The 19,020-nt window shown below is 39.9% G+C and overlaps 1 protein-coding gene and 1 pseudogene across 2 annotated transcripts; both read right to left on the bottom strand.

Moving 5' to 3' along the window:
- Nucleotides 1-3,515: 3,515 nt before the first annotated feature.
- Nucleotides 3,516-4,493, bottom strand: LOC308244573 (taste receptor type 2 member 46-like; the record flags this gene model as incomplete). Its single annotated transcript, XM_080660712.1, has 1 exon — nucleotides 3,516-4,493. One exon carries the CDS (start codon nucleotides 4,491-4,493, stop codon nucleotides 3,516-3,518), a length of 978 nt encoding a protein of 325 aa, XP_080516838.1.
- Nucleotides 4,494-11,097: 6,604 nt separating this feature from the next.
- LOC308244293 (putative taste receptor type 2 member 33) lies at nucleotides 11,098-12,323 on the bottom strand (annotated as a pseudogene). The gene is made up of 3 exons: nucleotides 11,796-12,323; nucleotides 11,381-11,576; nucleotides 11,098-11,299 (listed from the first exon to the last, which is right to left on the bottom strand). The product of its transcript is annotated as a putative taste receptor type 2 member 33 (transcript).
- Nucleotides 12,324-19,020: the final 6,697 nt, after the last annotated feature.

Raw genomic sequence — 19,020 nt, 5'->3', positions numbered from 1 at the left:
TGATGTTTCCTGAGTCTTGGGAGAGCCCCATACTCTGGGGATTTTTACTCTGCTCTGTGCTTGCACTACACGGTAAGTCACTTAGTATCTTAGAACTTCAATTCTTCACATGAGCAGTAGTATTATGCACATGTGAGGATCAGTAAGTTATGAAGTACACAGATTACCTGGCACATAAAGGTATGACTTCCCCTTTTCAGTGGCTACCTATTACATATGTCCACTTTTAATTTTATTTCATAGCTTACACATTTTGTTAAAATTTCTCCAAAAGTCACGTAGAAGAGATGTTCAACATATATTTATTCAATGAATAAATTAATGAACTACATTAGGAAAACAAGAAAATCAATTTCAAACACAAAGCCCGCACTTTGAAGAGATTTCTTTGTCAATATAAGCTATGAGTAAAGACTTCTTCATTTCTAAAACATAGATCCTTTTATATTAAAGGTTTAGCAGTATTGAACACAGGACATGTGGCCATAATTTTCTCTCCTTTACTCCACCTCTTGAACTAAATTTACTGTAAATGTTTTAGCTACTCACCAGTAAAACAGGGGTATGTGATTAAATAAAATATACCAAAAACTTCAATCTCCCAAAAAGTTTTTGCAATTAAAACACAATCATTATTCAAGATTTGGTAGTCTTACACATGAAAATGAAAATATATTGTATCGATGGGGGAGAAACCAAGATGGTGGCATAGGTAAACACCTGAACTTGCTGCCGCGCACAACCACTTCAAAACTACAACTAAAAGACAAAACGGAAATCATCCAGAACCACAGGAAGGCTTCAACACAAATTTTAATAAACAGAGTAGATAAGATAACGTGGTCTGAGGATAACAGTCTTTTCTCAGCCACCTCTGGTATCACCCAATGGGCTCATGTACAACATAACCACAGCAGTAGGAACAAAGTGGTCACTGCTGAATGCCCAATCTGCCAGTAGCAGACACCAACACTGAGTCTCAAATATGGCACCATTCTCAGGGGTTGATCACCCAGTTACCTGGTGGACTACTTTCACAATGGAAGAGATGTATTATTCTTACTGGCATAGATGCCTGCTCTGGATATGGATTTGCTTTCCCTGAATGCAATGCTTCTGCGGAAACTACATGCATGCACTTAGACAATGCCTTATCCACCGTCAAGGTACTGTATACAACACTGCTTCTGATCAAGGAGCCAACGTCACAGCAAGATAGATGTGGCAAAGGGCCCACGCTCATGAAATTACTGATCTTAACCATGCTCCCCACCATCCTGAAGCAGCTAGCTTAACAGAATGGTATAATGGCTTTTTGAAGACTCAGTAATAGTACCAATTAAGTGGCAATATCTTGTGGAGTTGGGGCAAGGTTCTCCAAAAGGTGACATATACTTGGAATCAGCATGCATGCAATAAAGAGTGCTGTCTCTCCAGGAGCCAGAATTCACAAGTGCAGGAATAAAGGGATGGGAATGCGAGGGTCACCACTCACTATTTCCCCTAATAACCCAGTAGCAAAATTTCTGTTTCCTCCTCCTTTGACCTTATGTTCTGGCCTGGAAGTCATTGTATAAAGTGAGGAACTGTTCTACCAGGAGATACAACAATGATTTTATTAAACTGGAAATAAGACTGCCATCTAGCCATTTTGTACTCCATAGGCCTCTCAATCAACAGGAAAGAAGGGAGATACTGTGCTGGCTGGGGTAATTGATCTTGGCTCCCAAGGAGAACCCCATTCCCTTAGGTAGCCTCTGTATTACCACACCCTTAGATTCTTATTAGAAACAATTTTTGTATTCTTCCTCTATAAATCATCTTCTACGGGGAATCTGAATAGAATACATAAGACCAAGCTCTTAAAGAAAGCCTTTTTTTATTTTTATTAGTGTTATTTTTGTCTAAACTTTAAAAGAAATGTTTAGGTAGCAAGGTGAAGCAGATGATTGGAAATTCAGAGGCCCAAACATGGTTTAGGGTTAAACTAAATAAACTGATGTCAGTTTTTTACTTGTAAAAAGGTCTTCTAAATTCAAACACAGTGAGAAATGACTTTCCTAACTGCATAGGGAACCATAGCTGCATTAAAACCTCATGATCATTTTGCTTTCTTCTTTATCCCTATTGCAGAACTTGTTTATTTTCTAAGCTTTCACCTATTGCATTAAATCTAATAATCATTAGTACTGTTTATTATACATGTATGTAAACTATGTTTGTTACTCTTTAATTTCATTACATGCATCTTTTTCCTAACAATTCTTATTACTATCCCTTAACCATGAAGTAAGAATTCATGATGGAATAATATCTATACCAAGCATTCATCCTCAATGTGTGATGTAGAATAGAATATCCTGTGGTACTAAACACAATGAAGAAAAACAATGATTTCCTGAGATGAGTTGTCAGTCCTTAAAAATGCATCAATACAGATAATAAATTATTCACTTGCAAGATGATAAAATAGAATATGTATGTGAGATACTCATGGCTTCATAATCCTGAAGAATTTCTTACACCATTTTGTAAAATTAGATTGCATGCTTGAAAAAAGATAATATGGCAATCTAATCATCTTTCTTGTGTTTTTTATAAATATGCACATATGCATTTTTTATTTTAGAATAATATTTTAATGACTTGGAAAATATGAACAACTAAATTTTATTTTTATTTTCTTTATGGATTAAGGTATTACATATGTGTCCTTATTTCCCCTTACCGCCCCCCCCCCCCAACTCCACCCCTGCTCATGCCCTCACCCTCCTGTTGTCTGTGTCCATTGGTTAGGCTTGTACGCATGCACACAAGTCCTTTGGTTGATTTTTCCTCCTTACCCCCATCCTCCCCTACCTTCCCTCTGAGGTTTGATGGTCTGATCGATGCTTCTCTGCCTTTGGATCTGTTTTTGTTCATCAGTTTATGTTGTTAATTATATTCCACAAATGAGTGAGATCATGTGATGCGGAGAAAAATGAACCCTCATGCACTGCTGGTGGGAATGCAGACTGGTACAGCCACTGTGGAGAACAGTATGGAGTGTCCTCAAAAAACTAAAAATGGAACTCCCATTTGACTCAGTGATTCCACTTCTAAGAATATATCCCAAGAAACTAGAAACACCAATCAGAAAGGATATATCCACCCCTATGTTCATAGCAGCACAATTCACCATAGCTAAGATTTGGAAACAGCCTAAGTGCCCATCAGCAGATGAGAAGATTAAAAAACTGGTACATCTACACAATGGAATACTATGCTGCTGTAAAAAGGAAGAAACTCCTACCACTTACAGCAGCATGGATGGACCTGGAGAGCATTATGCTAAGCTAAATAAGTCAGTCAGAGAAAGATAAATATCGCATAAGCATTTTTGTGATAAGCTTCGGTAAAAGTTTTTCTAGATATACGTTACCCAATACTATACACATTAAGAAATGTTGTAGGAAGTACAAAACGTTATAGACTCCATCACTTTGTTTTCTGCCAGAAGACACAAGGTGCCCCCCTTATTTCTTTTCCTTCAGCCAGCACCTCAGCTGCCACAGAAATGACAGAAAGGCCTGTCTTAACTTTTTGTTCCCCCAAATCAGGATCAATGAGTGGGCTGAAGGCTGCAGGGTTCCAAGAACCTCACAAAGCATGAGAACTGAATTATTCTGCATAGCTGTAGACCTCCAAATAGTGATGATTTGAGTGAGGAAATAAATGACAAATAGCAAGAGAAAGGAGATCACAGTTTGCATGGCTCTTATGTGGACCTCTGTGCTGGGATCTTGGGATCCTTTGCCACTGAGCTGCATCTTCTTCAGATGTTTCCACAGGGAAAAGATTAACAGCAGAAAAGCTGTCAGGGACATAGAAAAGGGTATGAAGTTTGCAAGCGTGAATACAGTCATACTTGAAAGGTGCATAATGTCCCTCAAGTTGGTCTTCCAAGTGATGTTTCCTTCATAATCATTCATCTCCATTTTTGCATTTATGCTTAGCACTGTAAGATGACAAACCAAGATGAACAAAGTCCCCCACAGTATCATGAGAATCACTCTTTCAGCTCTCCATTTTAGGTGAAGAAATAAAAGACAGGAGAAATTGGCTATCTTGAGCAAATAAAGTATGCTGAGGCTAGTAGCAAGCCAGAGACAAAAATGATGGTTTACTATCCATGCAATATAAACCATAAGTCTTACATCTGTACTATAGAAAGGCAGATTAAACATAGCTGCATACCAATTTAATACTAATGTCCAGAGCAAACCAATTCTGGAGACCGCCAGAGCAGTGAGAATTCCATCAGCGCAGGAGATCTTGTGTTTCTTGACCCAGTCAATGCAGTTCACCAGTGCTATGAAGCCATTGGCAAAATTTCCTAGAACAAATTCTGTCGTCATTAGCATGGAAAATAATTTTTGTAGTAAACTTATCATGTCTTGGGGGGGAAAGTCAAGCCTGGAAAAGATAGTGCCAGATGTAATATTACTGCTCATGATACCTTAATATCCTAAAGTTCCACCTGCATCTGGTTGGTAAATGTTCAGTGAAGTTCTCATTTTCTTTTAAATTCTGTGATCAATGTCAATCCGAAAAACACCAAGGTATGCTAAGGTCTGAATTTAAAGCTTGCTTCACTAAAGACATTGTTCCAATAATTTAAATGAATTCTTGTTCCGATAGTGAGAAACTTGCCATAGGCTGGAAGATTTCATAGCTGATGTTGAAATGAGAGCTGAATTCTCATTTGTTAACACGCAAATAGAGACAAATTCCCTTTCACCATCTGGCAATGTTTTGCCTTTCTCACCTTTACATCATTTGAATTAATCAAGTTAAGATGTAAGCTAGTAAAATCTTATAATCAAATACATAGGATATTCAGTCAATGTCTAAATTGATCATTGGATCTTCATCACCTAGTGATGACCATAATGTCTCATTATTGCTGACTATTTTAAAAAAACATTGGATCCACACAGAAAGACTTAAAGGAACGTATCTATTGGTTTTCTAAGTGTTTTCTTTCAAAAACGTTCCAGTTTCCCAAGGACCATTAGGAAGGCTAATACTAAAATTGGATGCAGATAACTAATATTCATAAATAGCTTCATTGCTTACAAGCTTATAAATATACACACATCACCTATACATTTCATGTGTTCTCCTGAAAAAGTCTGATGAACAGTAAGATACAAATCATTGTCCTACAATTTCCAAAATGAAACATATACACTGAGTGTCGAGGTTATTATGATCTCTGAACGCATAATAATCTGGCCACTCAGTGTGTGTGTGTGTGTGTGTGTGTGTGTGTGTGTGTGTGTGTGTGTATGTATTTTAGAGTCCTGGTGCATGAATTCGTGCATGGGTGGGGTCCGGCCAGCCTGGCCAGGAGTAGGGGACATGGGCGGTTGGCTGGCCTGCCTGCTGGTTGAACTCCTGGTCAAGGGGACAATTTGCATATTAACCTTTTATTATATAGGATATACACTGAGTGGCCAGATTATTATGCGTTCAGAGATCATAATAATCTGGCCACTCAGTGTATACCATGGAGGGCTTTTAGAGTTAAATCTGCTTCTCTTTCATCAGGCTTTTTTTTTAGACCATTATTAATATTTGTCAAGCCTATATCTCATACTTAATTCTTTTATAATGGTTTCTCTCTTTAGTCTATTTAATATTAACATATTAAATATTTTGTTAAAATATTTGGCAATTTTCTAAATATTCCTGAAACTTCATTGTGATTTTGATTGTAAATGCATTGGGCACAAGGGCTTGGACACAATGGCTACCTTATGAAATTGATTCTATCTACTCAAGAACATGGTATATATCTACATTTGTTCAGACCCTGCTTTATGTTCTTAAGTACAACTTAATAAATGTTTCAGTAAAATATGACATAATACTTTTGAGGTTTATCTCCACACATCTTTTAGTTCTTGTTGCCATGAGAAGCCTCTTCCTGGTGATGGTTCCTGAGTCTTGGGAGAGCCCCATACTCTGGGGATTTTTACTCTGCTCTGTGCTTGCACTACACGGTAAGTCACTTAGCATCTTAGAACTTCAGTTCTTCACATGAGCAGTACTATTTTGCACATGTGAGGATCAGTAAGTTATGAAGTACACAGATTACCTGGCACATAAAGGTATGACTTCCTCTTTTCAGTGGCTACCTATTACATATGTCCACTTTTAATTTTATTTCATAGCTTATGTTCTTTTTTTGTTTTTGTAATAAATTTTTTTAATGATTTCAGAGAAGGGAAAGGGAGAGAGAGATAGAAACATCAATGATGAGAGGGAATCATTGATTTGCTGCCTCCTGCACGCCCCCTATATGGGATCAAGCCTGCAACCCAGGCATGTGCCCTTGGCCAGAATCAACCCGGGATCCTTCAGTCCACAGGACAACGCTCTATCCACTGAGCCAAACCTGCTAGGGCAGTGGTCAGCAAACTGCGGCTCGCGAGCCACATGCGGCTCTTTGGCCCCTTGAGTGTGGCTCTTCTACAAAATACCACGGCCTGGGCGAGTCTATTTTGAAGAAGTGGCGTTAGAAGAAGTTTAAGTTTAAAAAATTTGGCTCTCAAAAGAAATTTCAATCATTGTACTGTTGATATTTGGCTCTGTTAACTAATGAGTTTGCCGACCACTGGGCTAGGGCATCATAGCTTATGTTCTTTAATAAAATTTCTCCAAAAGTCACATAGAAGAAATGTTCAACATACATTTATTCAATGAATAGATTAATGAACTACATTAGGAAAAGAAGAAAACCAATTTCAATCACAAAGACCGGACTTAGAAGAGATTTCTTTGTGAATGTAAGCCATGAGTAAAGACATCTTCATTTCTAAAACATAGATTCTATTATATTAAAGGTTTAGCAGTATTGAACACAGGACATGTGGCCATAATTTTCTCTCCTTTACTCCACCTCTTGAACTCAATTTACTGTATATGTTTTAGCTACTCACCAGTAAAACAGGTGTATGTGATAACATAAAATATACCAAAAACACCAATCTCCCAAAGAGTTTTTTGCAATTAAAACACAATCATTACTCAAGATTTGGTAGTCTTATGCATGAAAATGAAAATAAATTGTAGCACATATTTGAAAGTATATTGGCAAATACAATTTATTTCTAAATGAAAATTAGATATTCCTACTAATAAATATAATTAATAAATTTTGAATGTGAAACTAATGATTTAAAAATATTAATGGAAAGAAAGCAGCTTCATGATTTGGAGGAATCTCTACAAAAACATTTATATATTGGGTCTTATTTCTGAGGTAATAAATTTAGTGTATGCAATTTTCAATAGTCCATAATTTATTCTTCATTTTCAATCTGAAATCTTAGACATATACTCTAAATTAGGAATATTTTGTGTATAAAATTATAAAGTTCTATTTTAGTAACTTTGTGTTACATACCTACACATATATCCCATATTTTATATTTATTTTAAAATCTGAAAAAGGTTAAAATTGACACAATTTAGGGGTACAGACACTCTGCATGTTGCTTACAAATCCCAAGGGAGACTGGGAGAGTAAACCCCTGGTGAATTAGTGCAAAGCCATCTCCTCATAGGCAGAGGACGACCTTTTGTTTGAAAAACAAAACAGGAAGAGCACAGCATTAAACCAAGCGTGGAGCTCCTCTATACACAAGGCCCACAACTGCACAAGTAATGCATTCAGAAAACCAGTGAATATTCTGGATGATTGGAGGGCATGAGTACATCTGAGTGGCACAAGAGTGAGCTGTGTAGACACAAATGTGTGTGCTTTCTCGGCTTCCCCAGACCATCTCCTAATCTTTTGGTCAACACCCTGCCTGAGCCAGATCATCTGTCCATTTTGGACTTGAATACAACAGCACATTGTGGGGCATGAGATCTGACTTTCTAAATGGCCACTGAGGAGCTAGAGGAACAGAGATGTTAGTTCTGCTTTGGATAAAACCTGGCCGATGTGAAATAGGAGACATGAGAGAGCTAAAGGTGTGCATTCCCTCTCCTCTTTCTCCTCCATGGACTAATGCTGCATATGGTTCCTCCTTGTATCCTTCCCAAAAAAGTCTTGTGTGCCAATCGCTGACCATCATTTTGTCTCACAACACATGTAAAGTGGCAGCCATCTGAGTAATGTATCACAGCACATCATTCTATATCTTCTCTTGCTTCATTTTTACATGTGCTTCCTATTTATGCTCCAGATGCCTTCCCAAATAAATGTTATCACTTTAATCCCTGACTTTGATTCTGGCTTTAGAGGCCCCAGGCTAAGGTGTTCATTGAATTGTACAACTGTTATTAGCTCACTTTAAGTGACTATAATCTATATATATAAAAGGTTAATATCCTAAGTGTCCATCCGGGTAATGATGTCATATAGCAACGCCCAGCTTCCTGTCCCTAGCAACTAGCCTCCTTGGAGTTTCTTCAACCCAGGAACACAACTTGCTTTATAACCAGGTGGAAACATTTTACACTGTAACCAAATGTCGATGAAGCATTTTCCTGTGCCTCATCTCATTTGATCCTCACAGAAGTCCTGGAGTAGGTAGATAGGAGACTTGGTGGAATCCTATTTTCTTTTCATTAGCCAGTAAACGGAGATTTAGAAAGCTTAGAAACTTGACCCTACTGAAAAGAAGTAAGAAATGGTGGACCTTGAAAATGCCTTCAGGTTTTCTCACTGTGCAGAATATAGTCAAACACTGTTGCAATTAAATATTTTACCCTTTGTTCTCCCTTTGTGATCTACAATAATAATCTGCTTCATGTTGATATTTACTGCTGTGTTGCTGACAAATACCTTGAAAGAGAAGGTGGGGTGCTTCACTGAGCTGTAAAAAGTTTAACTAAATCAGAAAGCAGGTCTAATTAAGCAAGTTTGTTCTATATCTATAAAAAGCTAAGTTGACTCGCACATGAGTAATACATATAAAGCTCTCACTGGCTCCAATCGCATGCGTTTCCATCTGTCATTGTTGATTGTGAATTTTGTTGACACTTCTATTACAGAGAAAGGGCAAATAGTGACATTAAAATATTTCTTCTAATTAATTTCCTTTCAATGTGCATGAATTCATGCACTGGGCCACTAGTATTGTAATAAAAAGTTTATTTAGAAGACCAAATTTACACAATGTGATGTGTCAAATATATTTCAATAAAATAGATAATAAAAAACAAAAGTTTGTGTAGAAAAGATACAGAAAATATCATAAATAAAATAACATTTTAGTAGGGCAGCTGAGTTAGTAAAGCAATTATTAACTCAATTTTAATAAGTCAGATACCATTTTTATATATGCAATACTCAGCTTGAAAAATATCATTAAACATATCAGAAATTATATATATATATATATATATATATATATATATATATACAAATTTAGAAAAATCCTTTATATGCCTTTTTCAAACTATTGTGATACATGCTATTTAATTTTGATATTCCACCTTGTCTCCACACATATGATATGGCTGAGTGAAGGCTATATTCTAGTGATATTTCCCCCATATCATGATGCAATCGTCAAAATTTTGATCTGAGAAATACTTCTCAGATGTACCTGTTACATGAACTAAGAAATTCATGCAGTCTACAGGTTTTGTGAAGTTTCATTTTAATTGTTTCCCAGCCTTTATATAGTTATTTCATTCATCTATTTTTTACCAACTATTATATCAGTTGCCTGGTAGGCCCTGGGAGTGACTAGTAAACAACATAGACATGACCATCACTTTTCTGAGGCTTATATTGTCCTGGGGAAGATAAATTATATGCACAAAAAATCAGATGTGGACATGATTTATTTTAACTTTTAGAAGATGTTAATATTTCATAACCTGAGTTAATGCAGTCATGTAGAATTCAAGTTGCTGAGCAAGATTGTACCTTACTTTCTTATTATAGAGCTTTCTATCAAGGAATTTTCAAACACACGTCCTTTGATTTCATCATTTTCCAATTATGATAAAATAGATCTTTAAGATAGCCCCTATAATTATTATATAGACTTTATAAATTCCATTTTAATGTATGCAGGAAGATTCATTGAATTATATATCACAATTTCTTTACTATTCATACAGTGAGCTTTTTGTTTAATGGAGAAGATTTAAGTCTTCTTATCTGAAGTTTAAAAGTAAATTTAAGAATGAAGATGTAGCAAATATTTGTAAATATAAAGCCCAGAAAGGTATAGAAAAAACCTGAAATATTTGACATCGGACCTCAACTTCAACAATAGTTTTCCTTCAAAAACTATAAAAAGATGAATTTCCTAACAACATAAAATTTGATAACAACTTTTCAATAATGTCTCAATAAAGTTTCTTTCATTTTTTCTCTATTGCAGCGTGATTTTTCTAAGCTTTTTACCGATTTATATCAAATAAAATATTCTTTAGTACTCTTTATTGTATTCATATACAATATGTTACTCTTGGATTATAAATAAATTTATAATTTACTCTAAATATGTTTGTCACTTGTTAAATTCTTAGCAAACGTTCTGGTTGCTGTCTGTTAACCAGAAATTAAATATTTACAGTGGAATAAAGTCTGTCCCAAATAAGCATATTCACTGTATGATTTAGAATTGAATACCCTTACCATGAAAAAGATTAGAAGTTCTAACACTGAAATCTAAACACACTGGGGTGCAAATTGCAATTCAAAATAACAATGATTTTCAGAGTTAAGTTGGCAGCTTTTAAAAATTCAAAAATATAGATCGCAAATTTTTCAATTGCAACATGATAACATGGATTATGTATGTGAAATACACATGACTTTATAATTCTGAGGAATTTCTCACAGTATTGTGTATAATTACATTGCTTTTCTGAAAAAAACTTACTCAAGGTACGTTTTTTCCATTATTTTCTCATAGTTTTCATACATCCACATATATATTTCTTATCTGATAAACTTAGGCAAATCTTTGAAAATTGTTCCATTATATACACTATGGTAAAACCAGTAGGAAGTATAATATGTTACAGGCTCCTTCACTTTATTTTTGCTGGAACACAAATGATTTCCTTCTTGTTGATCTATAGTGTTGAAAGTTTCCATTCTTTCAGCCAGCACCTCACCTGCCATAAAGCTGAGACAAAGTCCTGATTTAGCTTCTTGTTTCCCCAAATCAGAATTAGTGAGTGGCCTGAAACATAGGCAAGTGCCCAAACCTGGAAACACAGGAAAACTGGTATATCCTGAGGATTATAGAAACTCCAAACTGAGATGATTAGAGTAATAAACTCTAATCGGTAATAAACTCATCGTGTCGAGGCGGGGGGGGGGGGGTGGCGGGGGAAAGGCCAAGTCAAATATCACTGGTTGTAAATGACAAATAGCAAGAGAAAGGAGATCACAGTTTGCGTGGCCCTTATATGGACCTTGGTGCTGAGATCTTGAGTTTCTTTACCACTGAGCTGCATCTTCTTCAGCTGTTTCCACAGGGAAAAGATTAACAGCAGAAAGCTGTCAGGGACATAGAAAAGGGTATGAAGTTTACGAGCATAAATACAGTCAAAAATTTTTTAAATATATTTTATTGATTTTTTACAGAGAGGGAGAGGGATAGAGAGTTAGAAAAATAGATGAGAGGAACATTGATCAGGTGCCTCCTGCACAGCACCTGCTGGGGATGTGCCTGCAACCAAGGTACATGCCCTTGACCAGAATTGAACCTGGGTCCATTCTGAACACAGGCCAATGCTCTATCCACTGAGCAAACCGGTCAGGGCACCCAACTTGAAAGGTGTACAATATCCCTCACGTTGGTCTTCCAAGTGATGTTTCCTTTATATTCATTCATCTGCATGTCTTCATCTATGCTTAACACCACAAGACGAAAAACCAAGAAGACCAAAGTCCCCCACAGTATCATGAGAACCACTCTTTTAGCTCTCCATTTTAGGTGAAGAAAAAATAGGCTGGAGAAACTGGCTATCTTGAGCAAATACAATATGCTGAAGCTGATGGCAAGCCAGAGGCTAAAATGGTTGCTTACTGCCCAGGCAATAGCAGCAATAGTTCTTATTCTTAAACTATACAAAGCTGGATTAAACAGAGTTGCATACCAATGGAATATTATTACCCAGAGCAAACCAATTCTGGAGACCGCCAGAGCTGTGAGAATTCCATCAGCGCAGGAGATCTTTTGTTTCTTGACCCAGTCAATGCAGTTCACCAGTGCTATGAAGCCATTGGCAACATTTCCTAGAACAAATTCTGCTATAACCAGTGTGGAAAGAATGCTCGGTAATAAACTCATGGTGTCGAGGGGGGGAAAGGCCAAGTCAAATATCACTGGTTGTGATTCATTTAATATTTTGACCTTAAGTTCTATTTGCAGCTGATCTTAAATCTGCATAAAATACTTGTTTCTTTTCAATTCTATGACCAGTGCCAAGCAGGAAAGCACCAGGGTATGGTAATGGAAGAGCTCAGTGCTTTCTTTATGAAAAACATTGTTATGTTCCAAACAGCTTATATGAACTCCTATTCAAATACTTTATGCCTTTGCTATAGATTGATCTCATAACTGATGTTGTGAAAGCTGAATTCTCATTTGCTACCATGCAAATAGAGACATATTCTCTTTCATTGCTTTGCAATTGTCTTTTTGACCTCGCTATAATTCGTGTTCAGCAACTTTGTCATTGGAAAAATTGAAAAACCCAATACATTGAATACACAGTGAACGCTCAATTGTCCAATGAAGCTTGGCCATAGATAGGATTATTATCACCATGGATTTTTTTAACAATTTTTATTGAATTTATTGAGATGACATTGGTTAATACAATTATATAGGTTTCAGGTGTACAACTCTATAATATACCGTCTGTATATGATATTGTGTGCTTGATATTGTGTGCTCACCACCCCTAGTCAAGGCTCATTCCATCACCATTTATCCCCCTATTGCATTTTTGTTTTTAATGTCAGATAAATGTAGAAAGAATTCAAGTTTTTCCTACTAAAGCATCAAGGTTTTCTTGGTACCCCAGGAAGTTCAAGACTCACTAAGGGCTGGTTGCTGATAACTAACATTTAAGTATACTCTCATTGTTTATAAACTCATAAGCATAAAAGCACATGTACACACACACACACACACACACACACACACAGCTCATGGAAGAAAGAAAAAAAATTTTAATACATTTTATTGATTTTTTACAGAGAGGAAGGGAGAGGGATAGAGAGTTAGAAACATTGATCAGCTGCCTCCTGCTCACCCCATACTGGGGATGTGCCCGCAACCAAGGTACATGCCTTTGAATGGAATTGAACCTGGGACCCTTCAGTCCACAGGCCGACGCTCTATCCACTGAGCCAAACCAGCTAGGGCAAGAAAGAAATTATTGTGCTGAAACCGGTTTGGCTCAGTGGATAGAGCGTCGGCCTGCGGACTGAAGGGTCCCGGGTTCCATTCCGGTGAAGGGCATGTGCCTTGGTTGCGGGCACATCCCCAGTGGGGGGGTGTGCAGGAGGCAGCTGATCGATGTTTCTCTCTCATTGATGTTTCTAGCTCTCTGTCCCTCTCTCTTCCTCTCTGTAAAAAAAATCAATAAAATATTTTAAAAAAAAGAAATTATTGTTCCACAGTTTTCAAAATAGAAAAATGTGTCTCAGTAAGGTCATCTAGGTTTAAATCCATCTTTTATTTCATTCAAGCTTTTCAGGCCACTACCAAAAGATGTGAAACATCTCTCATGTCATGGCTTTGATAAAAATTTCTTGTTTGAGTCTATGTAAAATTTACACATTAAATATCATGTGTAAATAATAAAAGGGTAATATGCAAATTAACCATCACTCCACAACAAATATGGCGGTGCCCATAGTCACAAAGATGGCAGTGACGGAGCCGGTGGAGCAGGCGGGAGGCTTGGCTTCCTTTGTTGCCAGGTGACAAGGAAGCCAAGCCTCCTGCACGCCCAGGCTGGCCACTGACGGAGACATGCAGGGAGTGCAGTGAGAAAACATGCGGGGAGTGAGCGAGGTTCCCTGTCTGGGGGTTCCAAATCAGCCACTGGTTCCTTTCACAGCTGATTCCCTCCTCGCAGGTATCCTCCACACAAAAGCTGTTCTGTGCGAATATGTCATGACTTTATGGGTGAATCCTAAACCGAATGAGTGTCACATCTGGGCAACCTAACTCCCGTTAGAAAAAGCACCTGGGAGGAGGGATTTAGGAATCACGAAGCATTGTGACCTGCTCGGTCTCTGGAACTGCTGTCAAACACAGGCCGTCTGAGACCCTCCCAAACACCACCTGAGCTAAACCTGAGAACCAAGGTATTTTCAAGGCCCAAAGTTGATGGAGGTAAGGGGGCAGGGGAGCAAAGCAAGCAGAACAGCCAACTCAACCAAAGACGCAGGAGCCTAAGATAAGGCAGAGAAATGTCCTGGCCACCGATGCTCTCCCGCAGACACAGACGTGGTGCCCACACCCACCTGGGGGGAGGGGGGTGTACGTGCAGAATTTAAGGCCACCAGCAGGATGGAAAGTCGAAGCATGCCTAAGGATTTTTTGTACATGTCCCACAGTTGAGAAGCAGAGTCAGAATCAAGAAGTGAAGTCTTAGCTCAGTGCTGGGGTGTTTAAAAGTATCTAAAAATAGCAGTTCCATCTCGGAGTCCACTGCCATGTTTGCCACAGACGGGAGGCATGCAGAGGACTTCAGGGGCAGCCCTATAACCTCCGGGGCGACAGCGGCTCAGGAGAGGGAGAGACGGCAGCACTTCCGGTGTCCAAAGAGCTAGCGCGGCAAACCTTGGCCTATCTGGAAGCTCGGTGCTGCTGGAAGTTGCTGGCCCCACCTTCTTCAGCACAATGGAGAAAGGCTGAGAGTGGAGAGGCGGGGTGGCCCCAGTGGTCCAAATCCTGTCTCTGTTACCTAGCCTCTGTGCCCTCCAGGGCAGCCTCAGTACCAGTGCAGAGGAGGCTTTGGAGAGGGTAGTGGTGAGGAGAATGCTTCTGACTCTGTATACCCAGTGAGATCGCTGTCAAGAGATTTTCTAGGGCTGGCAGGAAAACGCAGCAATGAGTGAAGAATAATGTCTCAAAACGAAGAGGTTGTTTTGTTTTTGTTTGTTTTTTTCTCGTCAGCAAAATTTGAATATTACCTAAACCACAGACTTTGCGAGAATTAATTGAAATAAAATTCCAGAAGTTGTGTAACAGCCAGGCTGAAGTGAATAGGTTGGTTCAGCGTGAGCATGGTCCTGTGCACGGAAAGGTTGCAGGTTCAATTCCAGGTCAGGGGACATACCTGACACATACCTGGGTTTCAAGTTGGATCCCTGGTCAGGGCTCCTAAGGAAGGCAATTGAAGGGATGTTTCTTACATTGATGTTTCTCTCTCTATATTCCTCTCCCTTCCACTCTCTCTAAAAATCAATTGAAAAATGAATTAATGCCATATCTACAAATGTGGATAATCTAAAAAGAAAAATAAAGAAGTATTGGGGTGGGGTGCTAACCAGTTTGGCTCAGTGGATAGAACATCAGTCTGCGGACTGAAGGGTCCCAAGTTCAATTCCGGTCAAGGGCATGTACCTTGGTTGTGGGCACATCCCCAGTTGGGGGAGTGCAGGAGGCAGCTGATCGATGTTTCTATTTCATTGATGTTTCTAACTCTCTATTCCTCTCCCTTCCTCTCCATGAAAAAAATCAATAAGATATGTTTAGGGGGAAAAAAGGTAAAAGAGGTTGAATATGTACTGTTGAATTTAAAGTGTGTAAAATAATATAACTTTTAAAAAATATATCCTATTGATTTTTTACAGAGAGGAAGGGAGAAAGATAGAAAGTTAGAAACATTGATGAGAGAGAAACATCAATCAGCTGCCTCCTGCACAGCCCCCACTGGGGATGTGCCTGCAACCAAGGTGCATGCCCTTAACCGGAATTAAACCTGGGACCCTTCAGTCTGCAGGCCGACGCTCTATCCAATAAGCCAAAATGTTTAGGGCATAATATAACTTTTTAGGGGCATATATATTATCTATACTAATAAAAGGGTAATATGCTAATTAGACCAGACATCTTTCAGACATCCATCTGGATGTCCTTCCAGACAAAGCCATGGTGGTGGGGGCCGAGGCAGAGGCTGTTAGGTGCAATCAGGCCAGCAGGGGAGGGCACTTAGGGGCAACCAGGCTGGAAGGGCAGGGCACTTAGGGGCGACCAGGTTGGCAGGGGGCAGTTAGGCGTTGATCAGGCTGGCAGGGGAGTGGTTAGGGGTGACCAGGCTGGCAGGCAGACAAGCAGTTGGGATCCAGCAGTCCCGGATTATGAGAAAGATGTCCAACTGCCTGTTTAGGCCCGATCTCAGGGATCGGGCCTAAACCAGCAGTCGGACATCCCCCGAAGGGTCTCAGGTTGAAGAGGGTTCAAGTTGGGCTGAGGGACACCCCCCCCCCCCCCGCCGTGTATGAATTTTGTGCACCGGGCCTCTAGTTTAATATAAATGCTCACAAATGTTATATTCATTGGAAACTTCAAAAGAACGTGTGATTTCCACTGGAGAGTCTAGACCTGTGGTTCTCAACCTTCCTAATGCCATGACCTTTTAATACAGTTCCTCATGTTGTGGTGACCCCCAACCATAAAATTATTTTCATTGCTACTTCATAACTGTAATTTTACTAATGTTATGAATCGTAATGTAAATATCTGTGTTTTCCGATGGTCTTAGGCGACCCCTGACAGTGGTTCTCAACCTGTGGGTCGTGACCCCTTTCACAGGGGTTGCCTAAGACCATGTGTGGGATCAGGCCTAAACCGGCAGTCAGACATCCCTCTAACAATCTGGAACTACTGGCTCCTAATTGCTCACCTGCCTGCCTGCCTGATCGCCCCTAACTGGCCCCCCTGCCAGCTTGATCACCCCTAAGTATCTCTGCCTGCCGCCCTGATTGCCCCTAACTCCCCCCACCAGCCTGGTCACCTCCAACTGCCCCCCTCCACAAATCCAATTGCCTGTAAGTGCTCCCCCGCCAGCCTGGTTGCTCCTTACAGCCCCCCCCCCCCCCCGCGTGCCAGCCTGGTCGCACCCAACTGCCCCCTTCTGCTGGCCTGGTCACCCCCAACTGCCCCCTTACCATCCTGGTCACCACTCACTGCCCCCCTGCCCCCGCTAGCCTGGTCACCCCATGCAGCCTGCTACTCAATCGTTTGGTCGTCCCTCACTAACTCCCCTGCTGGCCTGGTCGCCCCACTCAGCCTGTTCGGTCGACCATTCAGTTGTTTCGGTTGTGACGGCCCTGGCTCTTTATATATATCAATAATATAATGAAGCTTCTAGAATATATATATATATATATATATATATATATATATATATATATATAATATTTTTGTAACCTGGGGATAAACAAAGATTCTTACCTAGGACACAACACACACACACACACACACACTGAACAACAACAAAAGCAATGAATTAGATTTCCTGAGAAATAACACTATCAAAAAAGTTACATAATGCAATTTCAACACTCCCAAAAGTCAGCCCAGCTCTCAATGCTCTGGAGATGTAAAACCACTAGTGAGACCCACCAATAGCACTGTTTCTCTAACAGAGGAGTCTTTTCATGAACATGTACATGACCAAGTTGGTTCTTGCTTCAATTTGTGCACTGTCAATATATTATTCCTCATTTGTGGTTGCTGTGGTGTACAGATCCTACAGGGGTCTCCATGACTATTCCCATATGTTCACACCACATATAATTTCAGTGTGGGCAAGACCTATGACTTATTCCTAGCCTTCAGAATATGGCAAGCATAAAGGGATTGTACATATAATTAAGATCCCAAATCAACTGGTTTTGAGTGTATCAAAAGAGAGATTATCCTTAATGTGCCTGATGCAATCAGGTAAAGCTTTCAAGAATGCTGGGCCTCCCCTGAGTGAGAGATTCTTACTACCCTTGAAGAAGCAAACAGTCACGTTACAAAGTACCTATGCAGAGCGCTGCAAGAAAATGAACTCTGCCAACAATTTGCGTGAGCTTGGGAGTAGGCTCTTCTCTAGTCAAGCGTGCAGGTAAGTATCCTAATAAAGAGGTAATATGCAAATTGTCACTCTAACACTCAAGATGGCCGCCCCCATGTGGACACAAGATGGCTGCCACAAGCTGGCCGGCAGGGAAGGGCAGTTGTGGGCGATCAGGACAGCAGGGGAGGGCAGTTAGGAGGGACCAGGCCTGCAGGGGAAGGCATTTGTGGGCGATCAGGCCAGAAGGGGAGGGCAGTTGGGAGGGACCAGGCCGGCAGAGGAGGGCAGTTGGGGAGGACCGGGCCTGCAGGGGAGGGCAGTTGCGGGGGGGACCAGGCCTGCAGGGGAGGGCAGTTGGGGGCAACCAGGCTGGCAAGAGAGGGCAGTTAGATGTGGCAAAGGGCCCACACTCATGAAATTACTCATCTTAAACATGTTCCCCACCATCCTGAAGCAGCTAGCTTAACAGAATGGTATAATGGCTTTTTGAAGACTCAGTAATAGTACCAATTAAGTGGCAATATCTTGCGAAGCTGGAGCAAGGTTCTCCAGGTTACATATGCTTGGAATCAGCATGCAATAAATGGTGCACTCTCTCTAGGAACCAGGATTCACAAGTGCAAGAATGAAGGGATGGAAATATGTCACCCCTCACTATTGCCCCTAGCAACCCAATAGCAAAATTTCTGTTTCCTCTTCCTACAACCTTATGTTTTGCTGGCCTGGAGGTAATTGGACAAAGGAAGGAACACTTCTACCCAGAGACATAGCAACAATTTTATCAAAATGAAACTTAAGACTGCTATCCAGCCACTTTGGACTCCTTAAGCCTCTATCAACAGGCAAAGAAGGGAGATACTGTGCTGGCTGGGGTAATTGATCGTGGCTACCGAGGGGAAATTGAACCCCACTCCCTTATGTTGTCTCTTATTACCAAGCTTTACAATTCATATC

This window comes from Plecotus auritus (genome assembly GCF_963455305.1).
Source record: "Plecotus auritus genome assembly, chromosome: 3".
NCBI lineage: Eukaryota > Metazoa > Chordata > Mammalia > Chiroptera > Vespertilionidae > Plecotus > Plecotus auritus.
This window is presented reverse-complemented; position numbering and strand designations above follow the sequence as displayed.